This window comes from Aquila chrysaetos, chromosome 10 (genome assembly GCF_900496995.4).
Source record: "Aquila chrysaetos chrysaetos chromosome 10, bAquChr1.4, whole genome shotgun sequence".
Classification (NCBI taxonomy): Eukaryota; Metazoa; Chordata; class Aves; order Accipitriformes; family Accipitridae; genus Aquila; species Aquila chrysaetos.
In genome coordinates, this window is record NC_044013.1 from 40833356 (window position 1) to 40856402 (window position 23047).

The 23047-nt window shown below is 35.3% G+C and overlaps 1 protein-coding gene across 12 annotated transcripts in view; it reads right to left on the reverse strand.

The window, feature by feature from the left end:
• The window catches only part of BCAS3 (BCAS3 microtubule associated cell migration factor), a 375729-nt gene that overhangs the window by 335990 nt on the left and 16692 nt on the right, over positions 1-23047 (reverse strand). For all 12 annotated transcript variants that reach the window (XM_030028653.2, XM_030028652.2, XM_030028661.2 and 9 more), the window contains exons 6-7: positions 20476-20557; positions 11248-11320 (exon numbers count right to left, since the gene is read on the reverse strand). In XM_030028653.2, the coding sequence (XP_029884513.1) occupies positions 11248-11320; positions 20476-20557 (155 nt within the window). The remainder of the gene's footprint in view (positions 1-11247; positions 11321-20475; positions 20558-23047) is intronic.

A 23047-nucleotide genomic window follows, 5' to 3' on the forward strand; every position in this document is an offset into this window, starting at 1 on the left:
TTGAAATTACAGACCAAATCTTTGCTCAGCTATTGTGAGGGTCATGTTCCTCTGCAATCTGTGTATGTTAAAGGGCCCCGCTTGCCTGTGACTGAATGCTCAATAATCAATATTTAAAAGGCATCTTTACCTGCAACTGTTAACATGGCAAAAGTATTATGAAGGATCAAATATTTTATCCTGTTGATTCTTGTAACAAATTTCTTTAGATTTCAGGTTTATTTTTTTCTTTTCTCTGCTTTACCTTATGATTCATGGCTCTGATGGGCCTATTGGCATCTTCTCATCTCACATGTAATCACCACCACCAAAGGCCAAATTAAGCAAGCAGCTCCACGCCCGCCTGCCCCACCATCCCAAGCCCCATGCAAAACCACTTTTTGGGTTCAACATTAAACACCAAACCTTGTACCAACCTGTTTTATCTAAAATAGGTTTGCCGTTGGTGTCATTAACAACATAAGCAGAAACTAATGGGATTATGCAGCACTTCATCACCTCTGTATTAAGTAGCCTCTGCCTCAAATTGCATGACAGCAATCATTATAAGACATCTTTCAGTTGTTTATGAGTCTACTAAACCTTAACTGTTCATATGCTAGTACATGGCTCAAATTAAAATTTTTGAGAAGCTTGAAAACAATCCCATTTCCAAGAAAGAATTAGAGGGTTTTAAAGTGCATATGGCTGAAGTTGAGCAGAGATAAGCTTAGATCTCATGGTTAAAGCATTTGAAAAGCGCTGTGAATAACAAAGCCTCTATGAGGTTCTGGTCACATCGGGTACGCCAAAATTTTCACAAGTGCCCTTTAATAATATGTTCTTACACCTTATTTGATTTACTTTATGACTTGACATAGCAGACCATGTTCTACAGACGTGCAGAACTTTCACTGTAACTGAACTCACCAACAGCTGGTTGAAACCTATTTTTAGTACCTAAAAATAATTACTCTGAACAAGGGGCCTCGTGAATAGCAAAATGAATAGCCTGCTTTTCTTTAAACTGGCCTTAAGGTTGAGATCCTATATGAATTGCTTAACATTAAGGAAAAAAAAAAAAAAAAAAAAAAGGCATTAGCTTATGTTACACCCTTTCTCTCAGTGAAGCCACCGATATTGCCACCTCCTTTACTGGACCACTTTTCATAAAATTTGGATGAATTTCATAGTTAAATTTGGCTAATATTTCCAGGAGGAATTACAAGGAAAGGCACACAGAAATCGTGCATTCTCACCACAGAGACAGTCACCTAATACAGCAGATGCCGCAATGCAAGATACAGCCCTTCAAATTGTGCAGGCAAAATGGATTAAAACTTTTAGACTTATTTTATTAATGCCTCATCTGTAAAATGAGATAATTATACTGTACAAATATTCTATTAATAATTTAAATCACAATTAATTTTAAAAACAAGTTTGTGAGCAACCATCCAAAAATGCAGTAAGGGGTTTCCTCAGGTGATACTCTGAATATATTACCTAGTCAGAATTTAAAGAAAGAAGGGATTAAGCAAGATCTTTTTTTTTTTTAAGAACATGCCTTACAGCTTTTTCACAAAGAAGGAGCCTTCTAAATATCTATTTTGAATTACTGAAGAAAATTTAGTGCATTACGCATTTTAAATTATTTGTAAATTTACAGTTTTAAAGCTACCAAAATATATTCATTCTGCTTCAAAAAACAGATGCGAACTAAAGAAAGAGAATATCATATTTTTTATGGATTCCACTTATTGTGTTTTAATTGTCTTTTTCCATACTTCAGAGGTTTAAAAGAATCTAATCCATACATGAATGTTTAAGCTTTGCAAACTCTCTTGACGTTTCCTCTGTGTCTTAAATATTTTTGAAGGAAAGAAAAAGAAAAAGGACAAGAAGGACTCCAGAGAGACCACTGTAAGAGAGAAAATGGCATTTAGTAACAGATGCAAAGTTCAAATACCATCAAGTTGTAGTGAATTACTCAAGTGGCAGCAATTGTGTAACAATACAGATACAAGGGCTGTAAGTTAATGCAGTTTGCAATTAGCTGCTCAAACTATGAGCATGAAGTGACAGCTGTTATTTAGGAAAAAACATATTAAATAGCATCTTCTTTTAATTGATTGAGAACTCAATATCTGACAGTGTTAGTCTCCTCAGAGAAAGAGAACAACTTAAATCAGCCTGAAATTTCTAACTGTTTTGCAATGTACTTTAAATCCTTCTTACACTATATAACCTCGAAATAACACTAAAGCATATAAGAAAAGAAAATATAATCCTCAACTGTTCTCTGGGCCTATGTCACATTGATTTATAACAGTTATTTCTAAGACAGACAAAAACACACAGATGCAAACAATTACTCTATTTTTGTAGGCAACAAGTGAGGTGGGTGGTAACTGAGAAATTTTGAAAAATCCTGTCACAATATTCCGTTTTTTCTTAAGTAACCCTCATCACACAACAAACGCTCGCCACATCAGAGACTTTCCAGGGCCTGAAGGGCCACTTTGATTCCAGACCGCTGCAGGCATTAGCGGGGACGTAATTAGGGTAAAAAGTTCAACCACAGTTCCATGTCTAGAGTGCTGCCAGAAATAAATTTCCTCTCATTCACTGGTTTCTACTGTACCCTCCCTGAGAAACATATTGAAAACACATTTATCTTTGTAGAGTTTGTTCCTCTTCTAATTAACTTTATAGCGTTTACAGTATTTAATAATTTAAAGTGGAATTTAAAGTGGCCCTGGAACCAGCAGCTTTGCCTGTAATGGCGCTGTGCATTATCTTTTCCCTGTAGTGCTTCTTTTGACAAGTTACTCAAGGAAGGTATGTGCTCCAGCTGGTTTTATCTGGCTGTGCATTTAGCAAACGGCTACTTCCTTCCCTCCATCTCCTCCCCGTATCATTACACGCACGGGGGGTTGGAACAGCAGTAAAATGAAACTATACCTCAGCTCGGAAATCTGCTCTCCCAAGCCTCCATGCTATCCCACGGATCGCTTAGAAAAGGTTTATCTTTTTACAGCTTAATAAATCAAAGCTTTAGAAGGTCAAAACTACCCATAGTTCTCACCAACTGGTCAAAGTTTGACCCCAAATACGCATTTTCTTCCTTCCAGTTTTGGTCCAAGATTAACAGTTTATTATAGTTCAAAGGTTATTTCTCACTATAGTTCACTCGGGCAAACATTTGGTATACCAGAAGAACAGCAGATCTTTCTTACTCTCGGTATTTACAAATGGAAACACTACCTTATTCCATTAAAGCTGTATCTCCTAGCATTTTAATCTGTGAGAAAATTCACAGAATTACCAGTAAACATTACTTCAACATTGCAAAAATAGATAAATAATTATAGAAACAAGTTGCAAGAAAAAATTCTGGGATCTGAAGAGCACTTTTTAAGATGAAGAACGTTGCTATCTTTAGCACATAACATAACAATCAAATCCAACATCACTATAGGGAATTTAAACTACTTTATTCGGGGGTTGCGTCTCTCAGGATCTTAAAAGCCACCACACAACCTGTTAAGACTAAACTGATTTTTCCTACAACAACCGGAGAGGATAATGTTTTTCATCTGCTAGAACGGAAGGAAATCTTTGCCAGGCAGTTGATAGGATGGCACACTTTGCAGTTAATGATGCTTTACAGTTTTTCAACAGTACAAGAGCCTTTGGGACTCAATCCCTCAAAGATAACAGAAACAAGAGAGCTTTATCCAACTTAAAAGGTTCTACTATGCTTTTTAAAACAAAAACAATTAAGTTTTCTCTCTAAAAATTTAAACTTATACATACTTGACAGTCTTCAAAAAATAAGGCTGAAGAGAAAAATATATGACCGAATTTTGCGCAGTCTTCAATAAAAGACCACAAATATTTAACAAACTTCATGAAATCTATTTCTTGGTGTCCAATACAATTGAAAATCATAACCATCTGTCCAACCCATTTTTATGTGTGATTTGAAAAAAAACATGCTGTATTTTATCTTGAGTGGATACATCCTTTACACACTCAATTGCATGATTCAGTCACTGGCACAGCCAGCTGAGTCCACGGCATAACCACTGCATTTGCAATGGCATTCTAGTAAAAATATTCCAGAGAGAGTTACTCTGAGCAGTGTGAGAACTCTGAACAAGAACTTCATTCATCACAGCTAACTTCCTTCTCTTGGGTGATCCTTCCAGAAAGCTTTGCTGTTTGTCTCTGACAAATCATTTCACAGCTAGCTAATTTTAAACATTCAAAGCCGCACTTAGAACTGGACACTGGATTTTAGCATTAACTAGGTACTTTGCCAGATAAGGAACAGGGTCATGTGATTTTAAAATATTAATGTGAGAAAATATTAACACTTTAATTGCATTGTTTCTATTCTTACTCATGTAAAGCTGCTTTCTACCTAAACCTTAACACTCCCATAAACACATTCCTGAGTTAAACTTGTGTTAAGGGTAGTAGGTTTTAATCTACAGTAGCCATGTTAATAAAGCATGCTTCCTGATAATCTGCTGCCAATTGATTTGCCTTGTAAACTGATCAGCAGGGGAAAAAAAGTGCTGGCTAGCCAAAGTTACACATTTTGTTTGCTCCAATTACTCCTCCTTCTTTAACTTGCCCTTATTTCCTTTCTCCTCCCATGATTAAAAAAAGATTACCTCTTGCTTCTCATGCCTTTAAATTACCTCCATCCAATTCTTCAAGTCATCCAAAATTTTCCATCACTTGACACCATTAAATTAAGATGTTTTTCCAAAAATATACACTAGAAATCTAATACATGCTACAGGCTGGCTGCATCAGTTACTGACTGAGGTCCTTTACTCTCCACAATGTAGAAAGTTGGAAAGTCTACTGCCTCAAACTCTTACCTTTTAATCTTCTATAACTAATCTTTCAATTAGCTATACTCCTATAGTTATCTGATTATCATACATGCCCAAGTAAGATTTTGGCATAAATTCCTAGTCTTTTATGCATCTATATTTGACTATTTGGACAAAGGACAAGTGCACCAAAGCATCAAAAACTTTTTGTAAGGATGGCTTCGAGATGTGGGTTGCGTTTCAAGGAGATCTTCAAGATTTTTTTTCCCATCTCCTGCTGAATGATTCATTAACAGAAGATGAAATATTGCTATCCAGAAACATGGCTGTTGGGACAAGCCACTTATAGGATTTCTACCTTCTTTGTTTTGCTCTGTTAAAAGAGGGATGGACAACAGAATAAAGCATTATAGCAAGCGAGTGAGACCACAGTTCACGGCTAACCAGCTTAAGCAGCAAAGCTAACCTAAGAAATCCCCTCCTCTGTGCTCATTCCCGCCTTCATGCTACAACTGACTCCATTCTCAGTTGCACCTTGCAATTTTGCATGCAACTGTTCGTAAACCAGGTAACTGAAATAATCCGTATCATTTAAAAATATAATTGGAACATTATTTTTTACTTGGATTATTTCTGTCATCTCCTTTACTGTATGGTTCTACAACCAGTTGAAGTGACACAGCCCAGGGATGCAGAAAGCAGCAGCACAAGTGGATGAGGCGAGTAGGAATTTTAAGTTGTCTTTGCTGCTAGCAGTGAATCACAGAACTATGGTCTAAAGCCTACCCTGCTGTAAGCCCACAGTTGTACTGATACAATCCTTTAGCTAGACTGGTATACATTTCGTTACAAAAATTTTGTCCCCTATGTATGATAAACTGCTTAGCTAATAAGGAAAAGAAAAACAAAAGGAAAAAATCTTTAGAGTAGAAACAAAGTTTGGTAACTCATAATTAAGCATGATGGGGTAAACACTTGAGTCATCAGAACACTTGGCATTTGAGGAAAGGTAGATAGCAGGCTTTAAAGTATTTAAAACATTCTGTACTCAGGAGAGGTGGTTTCATATGTAAGACACTGCAATTACTCATCTCTGTCTTCCCCGCCCCCTTCTCCCTTTCTCTGCACCTACACACACTTTCTTTTTTCCCATCCTGGCATGGTCACTTCTATTTTGTTAGCTTTCTTGTTACCTATACTGTCTACTGAAGAGTAGATTTGCAATCACTCTCAAACCCACGACTTCTTTGTTAATAATCTAAAGTAAAACAAAATTATACTCGTCAATTTCCCCTTAAACTTCTCCATTAGCTAAAATGAAGCATTTAGTTAAAGATATCAGTACATTTACATTTGAGCAAAACAAAAAGTATGTCTAATGTATTTTGGACCCCTCTGGTGTATTTGAAGGTGTTCTACAGATCCAGTATGTTCTAAACTATGGTTTCAACAACCTATATGGGGAAAATAGGAATATATTTCCATTTAACATAACTGATCTTACCTAGTTATCTTTAAACTGAGTAGCTCCGAACAACACACATTGACTGGTTCTGCCATTCAGTTTTGTGGCCACCACTACTACTTTTTTTGAGGGGGGAGTGGGGAATTCTCTGTTCAGTTTACATGTTACTAATCTTGATGTTTTACCACCTAGAAAATTCATTAATATGTACCAAAACCCATCAATTCATTTTGTGTGTGTATAAAGGTTTGTTTACCTTATCACCAAGAACAAAGTAAGTATGCCTCTACAAAACTCCACAAAAAAAAAATTTATGCAGATGTTCTTTCCTTTTTGGTTTTCCTTTAATTTGCAAATCTTGTAATCTAAGACTGAAGTTGACTGAACCAACATCTAAACCAGCATAGTAGTATCAGCCAAAAAACACAATCTGTTTCCCATTTATGTGTCAAGACTGCATCCTTTTTGGGGGCTGAGAAAACTATTGTTTTGAAAAGATTATATAGTGAATCATAGAATGGTTTGGGCTGGAAGGGGACCTTTAAAGACCATCTGGTCCAACCCCCATGCTAGTCATTTTACTCGATGGAAAATTTGACTTCTAAAATACAAAAATGTGTGTACCAAAAGCTAGTCAGAAACTCAGATACGAGGCAAAAGTTTAGAAAACACAAATTTCATCTTCCCTGGTAAAATACTCATTGTGGGGAATACAGGGATTGAGATTACTGGCAAATCTCTCTCTACAGAATTTTTACATAAAGCAGGTGCCAGAAATTAATTTCAAAGTACAAGGTTTAAAATTTTAGATACAGTAAAATAATTTTTTTTTAAAGCAGGTTCTCAATCATGACTGTCACAAAGAATTTAAGATTTAAAATTAAGAAATATTAAACTTAACATTAAGACCTTGATACTGATATTCAAAGGAATGTAAGTTTTATCAGCATATATAGTATCATTGACTACTGTATTAGGTTACATTACAAGAGAGATGCACCCGACATGCCCAGTTACCCAGAAGCTGATTTCTAAGTTAATACATTGTTAAATCTGTGGGAGACATACTAAAAATTAACAAGATGTTTTTAGACCCGTCAAAAATCTGTAATTAGTAAAACATTAGGGGATCTCCAGGGTAAACTATTGTATTTCTAAGTTACCAAAGAGATCTTTCACTGTATAAATGACAATAAAAAAGGTTCAGGAATGAAATATAAATCTAAACATTTATTTTAGGCAAACATTATTTTGCATAAAGTACTTTTACACCCATCTTTGTTTCATAATGAATGAAAGAAGTCCTAGCATATTATCACAGGCAAAAATTATTCATTAATTTTTTTCCATTAAAGTACATGGTACATTAGATTGATAACAAAAAATACTGAAGTTATTTAATGTAAGTGATATTTCTTAAGTTATTAATTCATGACTACTTGAAAATTCTTTGGATTCCAGATTGACAAATGTTCTACATTAAAAAGAATACCTTTTTATCATATTTCCCTCATTATAGTGTATTTACTTTACAGCTAAAGGAAAAGAGAAGAATTTCCTGATGGTAACCACTAATGCAGACTAGTGGTCAGAACCAGGAAATCCCAGCTCCTAACTTGAACGTGTCAATATCTCATTGATACAGCCCTAAAAGATAAAATACTATTAAATGACAGTGCAGTGGATCTAGATAAAAACTATATTCTATCAGATTTGTATTACTTTAATGGCTTACCATCTTTAACACTTAAAACTTGCTCATGTAACTTTTATACCTGCTGAATTCAAATTTCTCAAAGATTTTTATGCATTTGAATATACGTACATAAGTCCATAAAAATCACAAAACATATCAACACATTTGTAAATACAATTACTTATGTATCACGCAGAACTGTGTACACACAGTATTAATAGCTCTTTAACACATACACGTTTTTATGGCCAAAAATAGCATGTGGTAATTTACAGCAACTCCTAAGCTGTAATGAAGAGTTAATACCCTACTGAGGTTTTATCATGTCAGGTGTAAAATGCATTTATTCTTCACCTTCCATCCAAAAAATTAACAACTTCAAAGCACTTTCTAGGAGAGCTACTGAAAATGTATATAAATGATTGTCAGGGAAAAGAATTTAAATTAGAGTATTGTCTCCAGATACAGCAGGGTCCAAAAATGTTCTTCAACAGTCCTGGTGCCAGTCACCAAATCTTCCAGAATGTTAACCATGTCCCTTATTTATTAATAACAGATAACAACAAAAACTTATTTGGAAATGTCAAAATTACCAGGGATGTTCCAGGAAAAGAGTAACAATAGCTGCAAATTTAAGCGGAGCAACCAGAAGTCAGAAGTTTTGAAGAATTGCTAGGGAAAATCCAAATGATGATCAAGGCTGACAAAGTCAAACATTTTTTCCCCCAGAATCATTCTCCTTTGTAAATGATTCTGACAGATTTTAGACAATAACCTGGGTAAAACTGGAATGGGAAAAAGCCAGAGGACTGTTAGAAGTAGCAGAAGCACCTTGGGAGGTTACATGTTTCTCCTCTAAAAAAATGACAACCTGGTGTCCCATCCTCCTAGTGAGTCCTAGTGAGGATGGTGATAAGGGCAGGTGGCCTGTGCTGGTGGAATTGTTTTCTTTAGAGACTACATCTTGCAAAGATAAGGACATTGGCCCTATTGTCATAACCATGTCCAATCTCATTCAGTTTATATTAAAGAAAGACAATGTCGTTTAATGTATCAGCGTAATGGATTGTGTGTTAGAAGACTTGGATTTCACTTCTGGATCTGCTTTGGACTAGCTGCCTTTGAGAAAATCATTCAGTCTTTTAGACACTTTGTTTACCTTTCTGTTCAATGGGAAATATTTTAGTGCCAGTGCTACATCATTTCACTGATTATTTTACCTGCCATTTCAGTAGACAGAATAGGCCTCCTATTCTGCACATTTTCAGTACCGTGCTGACAGCTGCAGTATTTCATGCCATAGCCAGCATAATCTCCAAAGTAGGTGAGGAGATGATTGTAGTGAAAATCAAGTGCTTTGGAACAAATGCTCTAGAATAAATGTAGTATTTTCTTCAGATATATGATTAAACAAGGTGTTTTATCTGTCCACAACCATTAAGATATACCGGAAACAATGTTAAGCGCAAAAGCTCAAGTTAAGAACTGAACTAAAATTGTGATTCAGGTTCAGAGGCCATTCATAACACAGCTATATTAATGTTCTACACAAATTCTTCTTTATGCATAACAATCATTGTAAAAAGATAATCAAATGATCTATGAACGTAACAGAAGAAAAAACAAGTGTGACACTTGAGTCAATTTAAAAGCAGTGTGACTCCAGTTGAGGGCAAACTATCAAAGAACTCTTAATCTGAAAGCTATTGACAAAATAGGTAATTTGCAAGGACGCTTTCAAAAGTAACTTGTCATTAATAGTAAATGTAGAAGAGTGTTTCAGAATTTTCTGTTGAAGGGTCACCACCACGAGTAAACTGGTTCTTTATTAAATGGGTAAACGAGAGCCTGTAGCACAGTCTCCTTTTTTTAATGATGTGCTAGTCTTCTGGTCACAGTGGAAAGCCCGATTTAAAATCTTCTATTTGCAGATATTTAACTACTGATAAGTAGTAACACAAACCTATCCATTCATTTTGAAAACATACAAGCCTTTTTTTTTTTTTTTTTTTGTAGAAAAGCAGAAACTACCAATAATCTTTGAAGTATTTCCCATTAATTGAGGAATACAATAACACATTGAAAATAACAATCCTTATAGTTTGTTCACTCCTTGGATAGCTCAGCTTCTAAAGTAACGGTATGAAGGAAAGCTTTTTCCATCCAACATATCCTCTACGTATATAAGTACACTGGGATTAAGACAGAAAGTCCTACAAGAGCAGTATTTGCATCACCAGTTACATGCACTCTTATTTAGGAGAAGTTATTCACGAGATTACATACACTTACAGGAGGAGGAAGGAGAAAAGGCACTATGAGAAGTTTTGCAAGTTGGAAACACATCAATAAAAAGACATTTCACTTCACTACATGGTTTTTGTTTTAAACATTTAAGACAAGTAACATTAATATTCTAGTTCAACACAGTAATAATACATACAGAGAAATTTACAGAGACTTGGTAGTCTTCCTCCACACCCAGAGTGATTAAATTCTTAATTGAAAAGGGTGTGGTACAGAATTAGTCTTACTACTGTAAGAAGATTTACTCCAACTGTTTAGCCTTTGAATCGCTGCGTAGAGGATTACCCTTGAAAAGCAAATATTTTCCTTTAGGTACAGATATAAATCCTTTGCATCGTCTGAATCAAGGTATCAAACAGACACAAAGTATCTTAAGACCCTCTTTTATAAGAGGGGTGATACAACAATACTGTTCAGAGAGCACAAGACAAGACTGTTAACTTATTTTTCTAACTTAAAGAAGTAGATTTAACAAGTGTTTTGCTATCAAACAGTGAGTGGCTGTAACAATGAAATTGCTTGGTGCTTGTAATTCATTTGGTATATGCTGACTGAAAGCATCTTCTAATTACTTTTTAAGACACAGATATTACTTTAGACACTTCTCAATAATAATTCTGACCAGGAGTAATATCAGAAAAGGCTAATCATAAAATTGTGATTACACTGAGAACAAAATAAATTCAAAATACCTCTTCATCTATTTTATATCAAAAGTCTCTATTTTTTTATTCCTTCTAAAAAGCTTAAGCCATAGGCAAATGTGTGCTGACACACTGGAAAAAAACAAAAAAAAAAACAAAACAAAAAAACAACTTTAAAAGCACTTCGCAGTGTTATCCCATTAGCAAAACAGGAATAGAGTTTTAAAGATTAAATCTACCGGGTTTTTTTTGATGATAATACAATCTATATATAAGACTTTATTCACAAAAAAATATTCTTACCCAGAAGATCCAATGCTTTTGCACACACCAAGAAGAGGCCGCTTCTCAGAAAAATTATCACATTTCTGAGCACCTAATAAGGAAAGCAAGAAAGAAAAAGCAAATCACTAAGTACTGTTTGTGTCACCTTTCAAAGTACAGGTGTACGTTGTTGTGAAGGTCCAATATATTGGAAGAATATTGAATATATAATACAAAACTCACAACCTGTACAAGATTAGTGATAGAAATACAAATAACAGGCAGAGTCATGAACACTGGGAAGAACTATTCTTGAAAGAGACAGCAATGAGTAACAAAACAAGTAACAAAATCTGGCCAGAATTTTGGAGTTATCTTCTATTCATTTCAGTTGGGGTTAAGGACTCTGTAATTGTAACAAGTAACACTTGCTCACTTTTCATTGTTTTATAAAAGTTGTCTGTAATAAGGCTGTTGCCAACTTTGCGTGAATTTCACACATTGGTTTCCAATTTATTCTACAGAGGTGTAAGTGGAGTATAAGAGTGTTAACCATAAGAGCACAGCGTAAGAGGAGCTACTCTCTTTAGCATGTGACAAACCGGGCTGCCAAGTGTTTGCCCAAAGCACGGCCATGCTTACACAGCCCATGCCCTGTGCCTAAGAAAATACAAGATTAAATTCAAAGCAGTCTTCAATCAAGCAATTCAAGCCTTTAGGAAAGCAACCTCCAGCAACTTCCAGCAAGACTCAGCCTATGCCTCCTGTTCACTCAAAGTGAAAACACCATTCTAACACCATATCCAATCTACTTTTAAGGTTAGCTTCACCACGTAACACCGGCGCAGCCCCAACAGCAGAGTTTGGCATGGGCTCGTCCTCTGCTCTAACTCAGTTGCTGAGACAGTTAAGCCTGCCCTGGGATCTGTACATGCCGCCACTGCTGGCACCAGAGCCAGGCAATTAAAACCAGCCTTTCGTCTTCCCAAACTGCAGTCACACCTTCACTCCAGAACCATCAAATTGTTAAATACGCCACACTTCTTAAAATGGGATTTTAAAAGTTTTGAAAACTTTGCCTTATTGCTATGTAAACAGAAATAAAACTAAAATTGAGTCAAAAAAAAAAAAAAAAAAAATCTCTTCTAATTGTGAACAATGTTTAGTAAATTCCAGGGTATGTTTCTACCCAACTTAAATAATAGAATAACAGCCACCAACACCACCACTACTAAATTTCCTCCATTTTCTTTCAACCTTTGCCTTTTTAATTATCTATCTATCTATAGGTATGCATGTATGTGGTGAATAATGGAATTTTATTTTTGTTTTCCTCCATTATACACCAAACCCTTTGATCTAGAAAGATGATTAGCGATATAGTCTGTTCAAAATTTAATTCAGAAATACTGGTATGCTGCACTAAATCAATTATTCAGAAAGGCACAACAATTAACAATATACATTTTCACATAACAGTCTCTGTTAATTATTAATAACTCAGGTACATGCAATTAATTTGTAACAATAAATGTTCAGTGCTCTCATCTGTACAAGGGTAAGTCTTCCCTCCTACACATTTGGGTATTTATAAAGTCAAATGGGTCATCAATAATTTCACCATCAACAATAGCTTTACAAGTAAGCTAAAACAGCCAAATGTATTTTCCTTTTATTCCTATTATTTCAAGGGCTTTTATGAGTCATACCTGTACTGTATGTACTGACCTGTAAATTGATAAATGAAACATATAGTCTTCTTAAGAGTCTGGCAACCAATTTTTCTTCAATACAAGTAACAGATGAACTCCATTTGTTTCTGTTCACTTAGCTAGTTGCTCTCAGCATTAAGGGTGAAATGCTGACTACCAGGAGTTCTGACATTGATTTAAGCGGAGCCAGGATTTTACCTTAAGTATTCAACTATACTTTTTTTTTTTTTTTTTTTTTAACTAGGATATATTAGAGATATGAATTCATATGTTTCTTTCTGGTCTAGTTCTAAGTTTAACAACAAGGAAGGGGGAGTGGGGAGTACAGGGAAACAACTGCACAAAATCAAAAGGAATACCAGTTTTTAATACCCACAATACAGATTTGCAAAATTTGTACAATAGGTGCTTAAACTTCTTATTTCAGTCTGTAATGACTGAGGTCCTCATTTAAAAAAAAAAAAAAAAAAATCCATTTTCTACTTCAAATACATACTTTCAGAATGTAAATATTAATACTGTAGAAAAGGATCATTATTTTGAGGACTCTGCAGGGCATTAAATCAGGTTAATAGCGGTCCCATTCATGAGATTGCAAAAAGCGACATGTGTTGTTCTCTGCAATGCTTAATGGAGTCAGCAACCCTTTCTAGTTCTGCGGTAGAATTTAATCTTCCAAGTTATGGTGGATTAATTTTTATTTGTAAAATCGTGTTTATTTGCATGTGCGATATACTGACGTTATACACACCTGCTCCACATACAGTGTTTAACAAAATGCAGCAGGATGATTGAAATGAAAAACAGCTAGCTAAATCCCTCAAATACAAAAAGTATTGAAATCCTGTTGCAAAGTCTTTTTCTTAAACTCCTTTTATTCTAAATCCTTTTAATTCTGTCATATAACACTACAGCATTTATAAAAAGCTGAAAATCCTGACAAATCACACAATTAAAGTAATGAAAACTGCCCTTCCTGCCAACAAGGCACCACCTTATCTACAGCTCCATTTAGCTAAATGATATACATTTAAAAAAAAAAAGATAAATCTAACCTCAGTTAGTACACTTAAAAAAAAAAATCTGTGGCTAAATGAAATTTCATACAAATCAACATTTAGAACTTTATGAAGTCCAAAGGTTATCCACACATAAGCTCAAAGCAGCTTATGTACCGTACTTCTGATGAAACTGTGAACAGATACCTCTTGGGCCTACTAAAGCCTCTCAATAATGCCAATAATAATAGTAACAGCAGCAGCAGCAGCACACCTTTTTGAAGAATAAAAATGAAACACCAGTGATTTTCACAGGAACTCAAATGCTACTCAAAACTATGAAAAGTACCCCCGTTTCCCTTGAGTAAGAAACGCACTGTATAAATGTCATATTCTGATCTATTCAGCAATAGCATATATGCACAATGGAGTCTATTTTTCTGGTATGTAATTCCACTGATCAAGTTCCACCACAGCCATTTAACAATGCAGTGCACATCCTGTTCAGCTAAACCCCTCTTATTTCTATCTGTTACTTGAAAATTGTGTTGCATTTGTGGTCCTGCCCCATGTCAGTGTAGTAGCCAACCAGTACCTGGAAATGCATTAGGCCACATGGATGGCATTCACTACGTACAGTTTTCACTCCCTGTTTTGCTGCTGCTTTTGGCAGGGGAGGAATGTTTCTTAACGTTTCTTAATCACTACCATTTTGTGTCTGCTTCCTTATTGAACACAAATGCAAAAAAGCGTATGTGCTACCTGGAACAGAAGTGAAGAGGCTCGAATCAGACTTAAGAATACTGTGTGAACTCCTTCCTCAGCTTCAGGGTAGCTATAAATGCTCCTTTTTCTGCACAAATAAGCTCTAACTGCATTATTCAATATCACGCCTGATCAATGGCGCTGCGACTACTGTCCTCATCCTGCCACTTCAGATGCTCCTTTAGAATTAATGTTCTAGACCATGAACATCATATTCTATCTCCCTTAACTCCCAGCATCACCCAGACATTTCAAGTATCAAAGTCCCTCTCCAGTACCTGCATCATCATACCCGTTTCTTACATCCCCCAAAAGATATCACCCCAGAACCCCCTTCAACTCCAGTTGATTTCCATACCTACTGCCTCCTCAACCCATTCCACCCTCCCATTTCTGAGATAAAACAGCAACGTTGCAAGAAGCAACACTGGCTGGAGAACATTATCGTGGCAGTTCTGTCAAAGAGACAGAGCTGTGCATGTTTACAGAAAGCTGTTTTTTATTCTGCACAGCACCATAGTTTTATTCTCTGATAACTATGTAGCTTCTGTATGAAAAAAATGAAAAGATGACCTTGAAACATAGAGATCAATGTTTCTAGAGTCACACATTAACCGAAGACAGAAAGAAATATTTTTATTGAATCTTGTTAAAAAAAAAACAACCAAAACTTAAAAAGACCTATCAGTCTAACATGGTAAAAGTTTAAGGTGTACTTGTCTAAAGCATTGATGTGATATGGCCAGAATTGAAATGGTGCCATACAGGTCAGCCTGCACAGCTTCAAAGAAATTAGTATTTTAAAATGTCGTGCTCCAAAATTCTTCCCTATAATAGCTATAAAAGGCTTACTTGCTACGCTTGAGAATTCTGTTCTGTAATTTCTATAATCCATGCACATTAACATTCATTATACCATAACAACCCACATAACAGTTACAAAACACCAAAACTTAAATGCACACCTGCATGACCCACTTACACCAATCCAAATCTAGCTACCAACTGCTACTGCTTGTTCAGCTTGTAGGGCTAGGTCCTCTGTTATACATACTATGCAATTATTTTGGCTTTCAAGGACTTAAAACCACTAAGCCACCCAAGTGGTTGAATACGAAACTCACATCTGCCTTCCTTTAGAAAGCAACCTAAGTATTATAGTTCTTTTAAGTATACCTGCACAGAAAGCCAAGTCAGCTTTTGAGGTTCTAATTTTATTTTACCAACATCAAAGATATAAGCAGTAGAGTACAGAGATAAATCTGCTGCAAAATTTAAACTTTCAACAGTTTTAGAGTTTCAAATACAAAACTATTCTGTGTCCCGATTAATTTTAGCTTTTCACGTTAATTCTAGTTTTCAACCGTTCATCCATAAGGTTCCTTTGGTTCATAGTTGTTTTAAACATAGTACCTCTGATTTCTTTCTTTTATTTCCTTTCTTACTTTTTTTTTTTTCCCTTATCAGTCAATTTGACTAAGCAGTCAAATTCATTGAGAGATGTGGGACTATTATATCATCTTTTCTGCAAGCAGCATAATCTAGAAAATGGCAATAAATTAATTCAGTTCACTGGAGGAATTTATTTTCATAATGCTAAGACATGGAAATAGGTTTTACAGACAATGACTGATCTAAACTTCAACACACAAGCCTGTCATCATGTACCCTTTAACCATGAATTACCACACACAATGCTATTCCTGCAGCTTTTCCTTGTTTCTTGATTGACTTTTAAACTATGCACGCCTGCCTTAATAAATGGGATAGCACAAGGCAGAAAGCAGGTATTTGGCCAGGGCTTTGTAAAATGACCTGGGATAAGTAATGAAAAATGGGAGACTGTAGCACTAACTCACTTCAGAAAGCAGCAGTCTTCTGATTTTGTAGGAAAAGAATAGCAAAGCTTTCTGAAGTAAATGTTTTATTTCCTTAGCACTGATTTCAGAAGTATATACGCAACAGGCCTCAAAATGAAGTCAAAACACAACGAATTTTTAAAAATACTAGAGTTCTGAAACTCTTTTATTAGTGACTTCATAGGTCAAAGAACATACAACTACTACAGAAAACATAAAAAGTAAAATTTTAATGTTTCTATAAATATCATGGAAATGCTAATTAAAAAAGAAAAAGCACAAGACAAATGTAGGAATATCCAAGACAGAATACTTAATAATATACAGAAGTCAACCTCAGTATCATTTCAATTCTACAAGTAAGTATTCATGCAGTCAGTTACCTCAGAAAAATAAAGAAAGCATCATCTAGAGGAAGTGGTGAAAAATTAGAAAACATGTTGAACAAACAATATGAAGAATTAGGTTAGCATGGCTAAATAGAACCATTAGGTATTGTGTGAGAGGAAACCCAATATGGAGTAACTTGAGTAGTAGTGAGGACATCACAAATTTGCATCATATAAAACAGAGGAGGAAGGAGTTAATATACCCTGATTTTTGCTTGGTTCTCTCACTATCATTAACTACAATGATGTTACCAATGGTAGTTTCCTCTTCACAGAAAATGGTAGCTAAATTTAACTGGCAGAGTTCCGCTTTGTTTTGTATCTACCACGTAATATGTTCTGCCTTCTAATAATCACAAAGTCTCATCCATTTGTCTTCAAACACATCTTTGCATGCTTGTTTTATCTGAAGACACAGAAAAATCCAGAGCCCAGCAAACCAGGCACCTGTATACATACAAGTAAGTACTAAACTCAATCACAGCATACAGATTTGAAAGCAAAGAGCTAGGCAAGTTAAGAAGCTGTGCCAACCAGATGGCTCAGCAGATAACGCAGCATGTGGCACGCAAAGTGCCAGGACTTAGTATTCTTATTTCTAAGACTGACAGTGTCCAGAGATGTTCTCATATTCTGAATATTAGCTATGCAACTTTAACTCCTTTCTTAAGCCTGAAATTTGGTCACAGTGTAAACCTTCAGTCTCCAAAAAGGCCATTTATATTGCAAGCTCTGGAAAACAATCAAAGCCACATCTACTGTTGATGGCAACAGTAGGTATTCTCTGCCTACTGAGAGAAGTTAATGCCTACATTTGTCAGTGTTATTTACAGAAATCTCTCAATTCTTTATGGACATCTTAGCCAGGCTGCAGACCAATCATGCCATGGACACAGAGACATCAAAGTGCGGCAGTGCTGGGCCAGCTCAGGTCTTGCCTGGTTTGTTAGCTCAGACAAAACCCTGCACGAACATTGTGGTATAGCTGCCAGGTCAGAACAGTTCCAGGAGCCATTTAACTGCTCAAGCATGGCACAGAGCCTGAACTAATAAACCTCATCGGATCCGAGTTGGCAGCACGCAAGGCCAGGTCCAGATACTGCACCACGTTCCTGCTACTAGGACCACTTATAACCTGCTAAATCAGATTTGAGGAGGTCTCCTTTGCAATAAGCCTGCATGAAATAAGCCTGTATGAAATAACTCTTTTGAAACAATACTTTACTATGCTATGAAGCACATGATGCAGCAGAGGATCTAACATCAAAGGACTATAGCATTTTAACAAAATAGTTGACAAACTATTAAGTTCTGCTACTGTAAAGTCACCAAGTTAAAACCATGAGCTTTCCTTTCACACCTGGGAATGAGCTTCTTATCACAAACTAAGATCTGCTTCTAGGAACGTGCCAAATCCATCCACCAAGAGAGTCCTATTTTCAATAATTCCCTTTTTACAGCTTTACAGTAAAATAGTGTTTGAGCCTACTGATGGTAATCAGCTTCTCCTTTACAAATTCCTTTTATTTTGTTCAGAATCATTAAAGCTCATGTGTTAGTTATCTAAGGCCTCTTATTACAGCTTTACTTTTATCTGATTCCAGATACTGGTCAATGATACATTCATGTACTTTTAATCAAAGATTTATTTAAACCGAGCCATGTAAAAAGAGACCAAAACATGTTTTTAAAAGGTTTGGCTTAATTTAATATGAGCTAATTTGAATAGTTTTCTAATGTAGCAACTATCATTGTCAGATGCTAAATATAAGCAATTTAGAGACAGAAACACAGTAACTGCTTAAAGGAGTTCATAAGCAGTGTAACTTACTAGATTGAAAAATCAGAAAGCACTATTTTGCTATCAGAAAAAACAGAACTTATAGGTTCTTCAATTTATTTACTTCATTTTCATTTACACTCTTTCTCCTTTTTTTTTCCCCTTTGAGAGAGGAAGGGGCATAGATATCCATTACTTAATGACACACATAACAGCAAAAAAACATAGCTCATCAGGAATTATGCAGTGTTCCCAAAAAACAGAAGGCACAACATGCTTCTCTATTACTTTGCTCAGGAAATCACTGCAACAACATACAATGTGTCCATTAAACTTTTAACTTTCTTCATTTACTTTCTTTGAAACACTCAAAATTATTATAATTTACTATTTTTGTAATAATTTAAACAATTAGATTTTAGGCTATATTTTTTGAGTTCACTAATTAATTCATAATATACTACTAAAATTTGTAATCCAGCATAATCCCAAAAAACCTTGGCCATACTAGAAGTACATTCTTTTCATCCATGAAGTAAAACATGGCAACCAATTTAAGCCAGAAATACTATTCAGCAGCTGTACAGAATAGCTAGCCCAGTTGACGTTACAGGGAGAGTAGATAAGCAAAACGTTACTGAAACCAAAAATGAGCCAGGACACCATCAAATCAGAGGCCTTTAAGAAGTCTACAATTAGATTTTGTGTTTAGATTGAACAGTGCCATTTTTCAAAGGGATTTGCTTGTTTATGCATAGTTGCTCAAATTTTGCAGCAAGCTCTTCCGGGGGTTAACTCAGAATTTCTGAAACAATCCTGCTAAACAAACCAAGCAGCTTGTCTTAGAACCTGATAAAACAGTATTTAAGCCGTAAAAGAGAGAAGGTGCCTATTGGCACTCAAGGGATCATGATAAAAGTTCAGCCACTAAAAAGGTCAAACTGTTTGAATAAATTTTACTTATAATAAGCAGAAGAGGAACAAATTAGAAGCTAGTACCACCCCAGAAGACAAATTCCATTGTCTTGTTACTTTTACTGGAGTGGAAAAGCAGCCTTTTTTAAAAACCTTATAAAAAGCTGCAATTGCTAAACTTAATGCATGCACTAATAGACTAGATAATTTCACAGTTTAGAAAATACTTTCTATTTTCTTCATAAATAAAATATTTTAATAATCAAAAAAGGACATTTTTTCTTTGTACAAACTATATTACTTAGACCAACTACTTCTTGCATTATCTTACTTGCATTGTTTCAGTTTCACCTGCTGAATGGGTAACCAAAACCTTCTAAAGAGTTGAAGAGTTTAGAAGGGCATCATATTATGAATAGACTTCACAATGTACTATAACAGGAGTTTTTAATAAACGTTGATAATTTCTAGATCTACTACTATGAGCCACTGCCTTGCCATAAAAAATAATTTCAATATTATTTTATAGCAATAAAGTATTGATAATAAATATTCCTAAATAGAATTGTTAACAACTCCATACTGATCTCTGAGCACAGATATACCTAGATATCCTCTGAACTACAAAGGAAGCAGCACCAAAGCTAAAATCTGAAGATGAAACTGGAGAAAGCACTGGATCATAGAGTAGAAAGCAAAACCAAGTAAATAATACTTATAGAAAGCTATTATGAAGGTAACAGTTTAAAATTAATGGAAAAATCTACATATCAGGTTGTAGCAATGATTTGGACAAAGATCTGTAAAAAAAGTTATGCTTAATTATGAGCCATATAAATATATACTTACTGATTTGTGGAGCTGGTAAAATCCGTGCAGCTCGAACTGGACCATGACGGACAGAAAAGAGTTCCTGAGCTTCACCACTGATCTGCAAAACATATGGAATATGAACATACAATGTAAAAAATATATATACACTTATAAAAATATATATATTTAGTAGGTAAGAACATAGGTAGAAAGACATTGTATGAAAGGTAGGTAAGAAAGTAAGTTGGTAAGATACTGCCTTTCTAACCAACTACCCACAATTTCTCTAAATTAGAACATCTTAGAAGGCTTGAATAACACAAATTATAGCAACAAAGATGGCCTGCCTCTAGCAATGGGTGCCTTAGACTGCCTGAATGAGATACTAGCACTATATTAATAATGACTATACATGTTTTAAAAGAAACAAGATTTGAAAGTTGACTGCTGACTAAAATTAACAAAAACTCTAGGAACCTGGAACACAAGCATTTATTCTACACAGTGCTTGTTTCCAAGAAAAATGCTAACTAACCAATGATCAAGAGTGGCAACTGTCAGTGGTAAAAGATCAGAGAATTTGACATATTGGTACATTCAATCGTCTCAAGGTGTGAAAATTATGTTTAAAAAAAGGGGGTCAAACTAATTAACTTTGTCACTTGGCAATCTTGACAAGATTAAACCAGAAGCAGTTAAGAAGAATTTCCAGACTTCCTGTAAATGGTCAGTCAGAATGCATTTTCATAACTGCCTGGTAACGGATCCGATACGGAATGTCAAACTTCAGGAAAATGGCAAACATTATGAAGCTCATTTCCAAATAACAAACAACTTAAAACAGATGTAATAAGACTAAGAACATAGCCAACATGTTGGCATAAAGTTTTGCCAAAAGAGCAGTTTACAATATCAAAAGTGAACACAATTTGGAACAAGGTTCTTATGAATCAATAAACTATAAATCCAAGTTAGCTTTTTGAAATGTCATTTTATACTTGTTCTCATTTCTTTCTGCACTTCAGATCACACGTTCAAAAAGTTAAAATACTACTACTGTTTGACCAACAAATCATAAGTATAGCACTTCAGACTCTTAGCTTACTTCCAATCTTAACCCGGAGCCTCATTATTTATTATCACTGCTTTAGATAATGTGGCCAGAATGAAACCTAACCCACTGAAGCACAAGTCTGTCATAAGATTATTTTGAAAACACCATTTGTTACAGAGGTAGCCCATCATTCTGTACTCAGCAAGTAAACACAGAATGTAGAGAACTACTGCTTTTCCATATTACGCCTGGAATAACATTCAAGCTACAAAAATTTGGGGAAAATAACATTCTTAGCCATTTTAGTTTTGCAGACAGCTAGCAGTTCCACATTGGTATGAATCAACATTACTGTTAATGATGCGATTAGAATTATTCCTGATGGACACAACAGTTTTAAAACTGTAATCAATATGAGAATGAATCCCTTAGTCTACCCTGTTCTTATTTTATTAGGCAGATGTTCCAATCATAGCAGATTCTCCTCTTCCAGCTAGCAGCATCATCTGAACAACATACAACATTGCTGTACTCCAGCTTTTGCAAAACAGGTTTAGTTCTCCCTCACGGACAGCTAGAGGCCTCTGCTCTGAAGAGCTTGCTGACCAGATTCTATTCAAGACAAAAGAATGATGATCAGAAATCAACTCAGTAAAGGTTTGCCAATTGTTTTTAACAGGTCACGAGTTTGGAGGACAGTGTGGGGGAAAAAAAAAAAGCACATATATAACATCTGCATCCAGAAGACACAACCTGAAAAAAACTAGAGCGCAGCTAAGAAGAAAGTGAGAAAAATTTCTGTTGTCTCTCTTTCTTTAAAGAGATGAAAAAAGATGAAGACAGTAGCACGTTTTCTATCCATCGGAACACACCAGCTCTATGAAAAGGGAACGGAGGAAACAGAGAAGAAGAAAAATATAAGGCTTTGGAACTATTATTATTGGCAATTAAAGATTTTTTCCCCAAAATCATGAAAATACCTTTTCACATGTGTATGCACATCAATGGCTATGAATGAAAACAAGAGGGAAAAGAACTAGCAGAACAAAAGTATGGAAGAAGTGATTCACATAAAATAAGCCAACCCAATTCAGACACCTCCTCCTACATTTTAACTATGCCAGCACATCAGCTCTAACTCCAATCTACTTCAAATAAAGTTATAGTCCCAAAAGTAAGATACACTAAGAAGGCCAAACCTTCTTAACGCAGTTTCTGCTCTTAAATATACTGAACTCCAGAGAGCATGTTTATTTAGCCTGTGATGCCAAGACCTGGTAGAGTTTAAAGCTGAGATTTTCAAAGAAAAGCCTAAAATGTACAAATACAAATGAAGTTTATTTGTACTTCAGCACCTAACATGAAAATCCCAGCCCAGGTCTTTTCATGCATATAATGCTTTTACTTTTTAGTAGTTATTTAAAAGATTATTTGAAAGATTACTATTTCATCATTTCATACTGTGGGGAAATTACAGAAAGAAAGGTTGAATGGACTAACCAAAGCCACAGGATCTGACAGTAACAAAGACGAGATTATAGGTAGTTAGCTCCT